This window comes from Arachis ipaensis, chromosome B06 (genome assembly GCF_000816755.2).
Source record: "Arachis ipaensis cultivar K30076 chromosome B06, Araip1.1, whole genome shotgun sequence".
In the NCBI taxonomy this organism is placed as follows: domain Eukaryota; kingdom Viridiplantae; phylum Streptophyta; class Magnoliopsida; order Fabales; family Fabaceae; genus Arachis; species Arachis ipaensis.
In genome coordinates, this window is record NC_029790.2 from 24,435,374 (window position 1) to 24,443,214 (window position 7,841).

General features: G+C 35.8%; 2 protein-coding genes across 2 annotated transcripts; one reads left to right on the forward strand and one right to left on the reverse strand.

Annotated features, from left to right (window-relative positions):
* LOC107647854 (WD repeat-containing protein 70) lies at nucleotides 1,860–5,758 on the forward strand. The gene is made up of 8 exons (XM_016351896.2): nucleotides 1,860–2,460; nucleotides 2,921–3,133; nucleotides 3,220–3,420; nucleotides 3,969–4,076; nucleotides 4,194–4,331; nucleotides 4,459–4,710; nucleotides 4,840–5,160; nucleotides 5,263–5,758. The coding sequence occupies exons 1-8, from the start codon at nucleotides 1,927–1,929 to the stop codon at nucleotides 5,428–5,430; spliced, it is 1,935 nt and encodes a 644-aa protein (XP_016207382.1). The 5' UTR covers nucleotides 1,860–1,926; the 3' UTR covers nucleotides 5,431–5,758.
* Nucleotides 5,457–6,891, reverse strand: LOC107647855 (two-component response regulator ARR22-like). The gene is made up of 3 exons (XM_016351897.2): nucleotides 6,715–6,891; nucleotides 6,294–6,572; nucleotides 5,457–6,185 (listed from the first exon to the last, which is right to left on the reverse strand). Exons 2-3 carry the CDS (start codon nucleotides 6,507–6,509, stop codon nucleotides 6,018–6,020), a joined length of 384 nt encoding a protein of 127 aa, XP_016207383.1. The 5' UTR covers nucleotides 6,510–6,572; nucleotides 6,715–6,891; the 3' UTR covers nucleotides 5,457–6,017.

Below are 7,841 nucleotides of genomic sequence, written 5' to 3' on the forward strand. Positions count from 1 at the left end.
TTAATTTTATTTTATTTTTTTATTATAATATTTCTATAGAATTATTTAACTACATTATATACAAAGAAGTCCAAGGTTTTTCCCTCTTTTTTGTTGTCCACAGTCCACCTGATATTAGGATTTTATTCTAACACATTCAGATTTGATCCAAGTTGCGCATGAGCAGGTGAATTTTGCCGGTTAGAAATAAGTTTAAAATGTTATGTAACATACTAACATGTGGGATTTGAATTTTTAACCATTAAAAATATAAGAAAATTGTAACTACTGCACTACTTATTTTTATTATTTTACTTATATTTTTTTTTCTTGTTACTTTTAATTATTTATTGGTGCATAGCTTTATTATAAATTTATTTTTTGCTTTTTAGACTTTTCTTTTTTTTTTTTATTTCAAACCTTCTAATACTCTTTAAGCTAATTATATTAAACAAGACTTAACAAAATGTGAAACTTAATATTTGTGAAAGAGTCTATAATAAATGGTAATAGTAATGGCAATGGTATTTAAAAAGTAGTGTTTAATTTGTCAAAAAATAAAAAATTTGTTATAAAAAATAAATTAAATAAAAATTAGAAACTAAATTTATAAACATTATTATAATTAATTATTAAATAATTAATATAAATAATTAATTAAATAGATATATAAGTATTTAATATATTTTTATTTTTATTTTATTAACTTACCACATGATATGATTTTATTAGTTGTTGCAAGTTCCTGTTTAGAGGGACTCTCAACCTTGATCCACGTGAAGAGCCCTCCTTCCCTTTTCACTCCAATGGTAATTGAGTCCCCATATGTCAGAAGATGAACTCTATTTCTTAGCATTGGAGTTGCTCTTAAGATCCGGTTTTAACTTTAAACAATTTTGGTCAATGGATTTATTGTTTTTTGACCAAAATTCTGAAAATCGAATTGGATTGAATCTATTGGTTCGATTAGGTTAACCGAAATTAGTTCTTTAACCGATTCGATCATTCTCAAAAATCATCTTACAAAAAACTGGTAAAAAAATAACTAAATCGGTAATTAACTGGTAAATTGGATAAACCGGACCGATTTTTTAAGGCCTAATTCGCTATTTAACATAAATGTTGTCGTTTTGAACAAAAAAAAAGAAAAAAAAAAAACAGAAAGCCCAAAAAGACGCAACACCCCCTCGCCCTTTCTTTCCTCATAAACGAATTAAACCAAATCTTAAATAGCGCAACCTTAGTAGCCACTTCACACTCACCATTAGCAACCCTTGTAACCACCTTCTCTATTATCATCGCTAAACTCCTCTCCTCGGCTAGAGGGTACCGTCATACAGAGCGCGCTGTCGTTGTCGCGAAGGTCTCTGGACTTTGTTCTCGTTCCCGTTGTGGACGTTTGCTTTGCCTTGTTCTCGTCGCCGTTGCGGACGTCTCTACCCGACTTCTCTCTCTTTAAGCGCTCTCTCTATGATCTCACTCCGTCTCACGCAAAACGCGAACTTCTCTACTCGCTTGTTTTCATCACCGTCACCTTCGTTTAACTGCTCGGCTGTCACTTTCTTACGGACATGTCTGTTGTTCAGTTGTCTTTTCTTTTCTAGTGAGTACTCCTCCATTGCTTCTTTAGTCGTAAATTTTTTTTTGAAATTAATTATANNNAATCGATTTAATCACTATTCAATTCCAATTGAAGTATTAAACTATCGAACCAGTTACGGTATCGGCCCAATGACCGATACAGTTCTCGAAATCTTGTTTCTGACCGTTTCTTGAATAGTTGGGCAATGTGGTAAGAAAAAGTTAACAGGGCTGACAAGCGGCAAAGATGGAGGCCCATAAACCCAAAATACCCCAAAAAAAATTCGCTGTGTGTATGCAGTGCGTCTTTGATGGCGGTTGAGCACACCAATAAACGAGACATCAGTTGGGCAAATCAAAGTTAAAATGGAGGACGAAGCTGACATATACGACGGCGTTAGGGCTCAGTTTCCTCTCAGCTTCGGCAAGCAATCCAAGTCTCAGACCCCTCTCGAAGCCATCCACAACGCCACGCGTCGATCTAATACCAATCCTCCTCCTTCTTCTTCTTCTTCTTCGAAGCTTGCAACCGCAAGCGCTCTTCCTTCTCTCTCTTCTTCTTCTAAGGAATGGCTCAATTCCCTACGCTCCTCTAAAAACCCTACCCCTACACTTGCTGATCGTGGTGGCGGTTCTGAGATTGGCCCGCCGCCACCTCCGCCTCCGACAGCAGAGGATGATAACGACGATGGCGCCATGGTGGGGCCGCCTCCTCCTCCACCTACCGGGGTGGGTTCGGGGGCGGATGAGGACGAAGACGACGATATGATTGGACCGCCCCCGCCGCCGTCTGGTAACAATTTGAACTCCGACGACGACGATGATTCCAATGGAGATGAGTTGGGGAACCGGTTCCGTATTCCACTTAGCAACGAGATTGTCCTCAAGGGCCACACCAAGGTATTCTCTCTCTTAACGTGTGTTTGTGGGTTTAATTTGGGAATTAGCGTAACAAATTGTGAATGGAGAAGAAATGGTTTAATTTGATTATTTGCTTTTGTGTGCTTTGTATCCCTTGATTATGCATTTAAAGTGTTTCCTAAAAAAATTTTATAATCTAGGAAGCATGATTTGATGCTAGCTGTGGCAGTAGCTTAAGTCTATAATAATATACTGCAGAGAAAAGAAAGTGTTAGGGTTCTATTGCAAGCCGAATAATCCAGAGAGGTTTCACAATTACTACGAGTAACTTAAACTTCAGTAGTATAGAAGTTTAGAGTAAAATCCATTAGAAGGCAGACACCGTGAATGAGTATGTTACTTTATTTTGAATTATAAGAATGTGAAGGGAATCAACAGCTGTTTTGTAGTGAAATGTAAAGAAATATATTAATGATAACATTGGGAAAACTGTTAACAGGTTGTGTCAGCTCTTGCTGTAGATCACACTGGATCTAGAGTGCTTTCTGGAAGTTATGATTACTCAGTGCGGATGTACGATTTTCAAGGAATGAATGCTCGTTTGCAATCGTTTCGACAACTGGAGCCCGCTGAAGGTCATCAAGTTCGCAACTTAAGCTGGAGTCCAACAGCAGATCGGTTTTTGTGTGTGACTGGATCAGCTCAAGCAAAGGTAAGCACGTTACATCATATCTGTTGACTTAAATGATGCTTTAGTGCTTTTCATTTGACTGATTGTATATATTTCTTCTGTTGCAGATTTATGATCGCGATGGGCTTACTTTGGGAGAGTTTATGAAGGGAGACATGTATATTCGTGATCTAAAGAATACCAAGGGCCACATATCTGGATTGACATGTGGAGAGTGGCATCCAAAAACTAAAGAGACAATCTTAACATCATCAGAGGATGGATCACTGCGAATATGGGATGTAAATGACTTCAAAAGTCAGAAGCAGGTTTGGACAAGTTCTGCTTCCTCGTCATCTTCAATGACAAATTGTATGCATGGTCAATATCATATCTCATAATTTTTTTCAAAACGCATTTACTACCATATATCTTTTCGATAGATTTTTGAAATAAAAATTGAAGCTCTCTAAACAAATGAGGCCAAAAGCATCTGCTTCTTTATATATTTCTTGTAGAATTATTGACTGATATTTCACCTATTGTTATGAAAAGGTTATTGGCATTGTCTATTTGTTGCTCTGTTTAAGTACTTAATGCAGAGGGAAATTTTATGCTTCAATTTTTTACCAAGTAGGCAAGTACTTACTTTTGATGAGATTGCCCTTTTCTTAATTATTATTATTTTTTGTGGTTTTTGTGAGACTCAGGATTTTCAGCTAATGTATTTCCAGTTCTTTACCCAATTATACTGGATATAATGCATGAGACATCTTATGTATGTGTGAATGGAGTTGTGATCATTTGTGTTTTACAACATAATAATTTACATTTCATTCACGTTGTTGAACTCACACTGCTAAGTTTCAAAGGATAGGTAATTAAACCAAAGCTTGCAAGGCCTGGAAGAGTTCCTGTAACCACATGTGCATGGGACCATGATGGTAAACGCATTGCTGGTGGTATAGGAGATGGTTCTATACAGGTAAAAAGATTTTCACTTATAATAAAGTCAATATACATTCGCTCTTTTAGCTTTTTAAGCTAGAAAAAACATTGGTTTTCTCCTTATATTCCTTGGAATTCCCATTGATTTTCACAGGTTTGGAGCATTAAGCCTGGGTGGGGGAGTAGGCCAGATATACATATTGAAAAAAGTCATTCAGATGATATTACTGGTCTGAAATTTTCTAGTGATGGGAATATCCTATTGTCAAGAAGCTTTGATGGTTCACTGAAGGTATGTGAACCATTATATCTCACAAAAATCTTATCTTCATTTGTTTCTGTTTTCTTGCTTTATAAGGAATCCATCTGTTGTTAACTAATCTTCTCAACTTCTCACCAACCAATGAAATATGTCTCAGGTTTGGGATATGCGTAAAACAAAGGAAGCATTGAAGGTATTTGAGGATCTTCCAAATAATTACGGACAAACAAATATTGCATTCAGTCCTGGTGAGAATCTATTTTTTACTGGAACATCTGTTGAAAGAGAGAGCACAGTTGGGGGTTTATTGTGCTTCTTTGATAGAGCAAACCTTGAACTTGTTTCAAGAGTCGGCATATCCCCCTCTTGTAGTGTTGTTCGGTGTTGTTGGCATCCTAAACTGAATCAGGTAACATTTTGCAGTTTTCTTCCAACTTCCCATAAATTACATTCTTGTGTTGCTTTATTTTTACTTTAAGGAGGACATTTTTGGTGTTTATACTTAGTAATTTTATTGAACTGCTTTTCTTTTCTGAAGATCTTTGCAACGGTTGGTGATAAAAACCAAGGAGGGACTCACATACTATATGATCCCACCATCAGTGAAAGAGGAGCCCTTGTTTGTGTTGCACGTGCACCAAGGAAAAAATCAATCGACGATTTTGAGGCAAAGCCTGTCATTCACAATCCCCATGCCTTACCACTGTTTAGAGATCAGCCAAGCCGTAAGCGTCAACGGGAGAAAGTATTAAAGGATCCATTGAAGTCCCACAAGCCTGAACTTCCCATAACAGGACCTGGCTTTGGTGGACGGGTCGGTGCAAGTCAAGGAAGCTTACTAACCCAGTATCTTATGAAGGTATTTGTCGACATGTGTTTCTCATAATTTTTCTTAGACTTAAACGGGTTCATGCTTCAGAATATGAAAATGCAAGGTACTTATATTTTCATGCAATTGCAGCAAGGAGGTATGATCAAGGAGACATGGATGGAGGAGGATCCAAGGGAAGCCATCTTGAAATATGCTGACGCAGCAGCAAAGGATCCAAAATTCATTGCTCCAGCATATGCAGATACTCAACCTGAGCCAGTGTTCGCAAAGTCGGATTCCGAGGAAGAAGAAAAATGATTGGATTATGAAGTCACCACTTGCAATCTCTATCACTAGATGGTAACTGCCGAGGGGAAGACAAATAAAAGAGTGACCAAGTAAGAGGTACTTGACCCCAAGCATTCTTGGGGCTAATGCCAACCTTTCCGGCAGAATATCATGTGCACTAGGAATGATGAAATTGTTAGCTCCTCAAATTTTTCTATGGATCTTCCATGTGGATGAGTAGTATTGTATTGTACATTTTTTACGTGTAATTTTACAAAACTTACAGAAATTTAAATATGTACTAATTGTATCGAAGATTTACCGGTTATCAATTGTGTCTGATAGAGCTGAACCGTTAGCATCAGGAACAATCGATATTCTTTTGCAACTTAAAGGAAAATTTGGTTGTTTTACACACAAAAATGTTTCAATTACCATAGTAAAACGGATTTTTGACCAACGCTTGCTCTCTATTTTTGTCTACACAGGAAACCATCATTATTGTAGTTCTATAAGTAATAATTAGACTGGCAATTGCATTGGTCATTTTCTATTCAACCCACAAAAAACTCAAAAGGTAGGGAGTGGTCTCTTGCATCAATTACGAGTTCTGGTAATCACATGATATTATCAAGAATTGAACGCAGCTTAGCCATGTTCAAAGGTTTGACTAGATAATCATCAAGCCCTGCTTCCATAAATTCTTGTATTTGCTTTTCCTCTGAGTGAGATGACACCCCAACAATTTTGCTACAAATGCCCATTGAACGAAGTTCCTTTGTTGCCTATATATGAAGAATGTGCAAGAATTATGTCTCAATGTAATTGGCCATGCATATTATTTTGATAGGTTAAGTATTGAATAAATCAGATGATTAATTTATTATTACTACCTCAATGCCATTCATCAAAGGCATTTCCTTGTCCATGAGAATGAGGTCAAATCCTTGACCAGAGCAATGAATTTGTACGGCTTCTTTTCCATTCTCCGCTGCCTGATTCTTCACTCCAACTTTGTTCAGCATCCACTGATGAATCATCCTTACTTGTCTATCATCATCCACAACAAGTGCTGTTAATTTTGTTGCTGAGTCTTCATTAGGTGCCATTAAGCCTTAACCTTTGTTTTGGTCAAAATTATTTGGAAATAAAAGATGTTTTTCTCTCTTTATCTGAACAAGAAACACATATAATCATTAAAATATGTATGAACAATGAAATTGGACATAATGTAGCAGTAGCACTAACACTGAATAATATCATTAGAGAAAACATTTAAAGAGAATGTTTCAGATAGATAGCGGTAGTACGAACCTTGATGATGGAGGGAACAAATGATGAATGGATATTTAGCTAGCTGGTTATAGTGCTATAAATATAGATGATGTGATCCTTCCCAATTTGCTAAGTAATCCATGAAACGAGATTGAAAAGATAAAAAAGAAAGCAAGCTAGGTTGAAACTGTCTCTTGTCTTGGTTCATCACAATCTAAAAATATTATCTTTTCCTAAAATGGAGTGATTTATTTCATATATTATATATCTATATTGGATTCTGATGGCATTTCTTTTTCCTATTTTGTATAGGAACATGTAAAAAGCAATATTCAAAATAGTAAAATACACAACAAAATTTTAATTGAAGAGTATAAAATCAATTCCTGATTTTTTATAATATTTTCTGGCTTATGAGCCCACAATGTCAAAATGGGTCAGTAAAATGTATCGAATTTAAAGGGAAGTGTGTAACTTTTGTTTACCTTTGTTATGATCCAATTAGATCCACTTGCCTCATTTGGTTAACTTGGATTCTGCAAAGGACACTTTTTTGCATTATATTTGGCTCTTATTAAATTGTTGATCCGTCAAATCCAGATTTCTTCAATTTCATTTTTCTTTTTCTTTTTCTTTTTATCACAAACATCTTTTACTAGAAACAATTTTATTACTTTATTAGAAATTTCGCAAAACGGCAAAAAGCGTAACTCTTTCGAGTTTCGATACACATTTATGGAGCAGGAACACTTCAATAAATTATCGTGTGCGTGCATTTGATACATGTTAGACGTTACATATATAACGACGCGCATATTTTTTTTAGAGAAAATGACGAATAGGTTTATGATCTTTTGTTTTGTGGATATTTTTGTTTCTGAATATTTAAAAATATTTTTAAATATTCGATTTTTATAAATTTTGGACGGATAAGTCCTTCCGTCCAATTGCCTCCGTCAGACTTAACAAAAAAGTCTGATGTGACTCCATTCTGATAATGTGGCATGATGGATTGATACGTAGACTGCTGACTAGAATGATACTTTCAAAAATTGGACAAATAAGTCCCTGTACCTAAAAACTACGTCGTTTTACTTTGGACCTAATTCTTAAATTGATTGCGTTTCTTTCTGGAAACTAATAGTGAAGAGCTCTACCTGCATTAA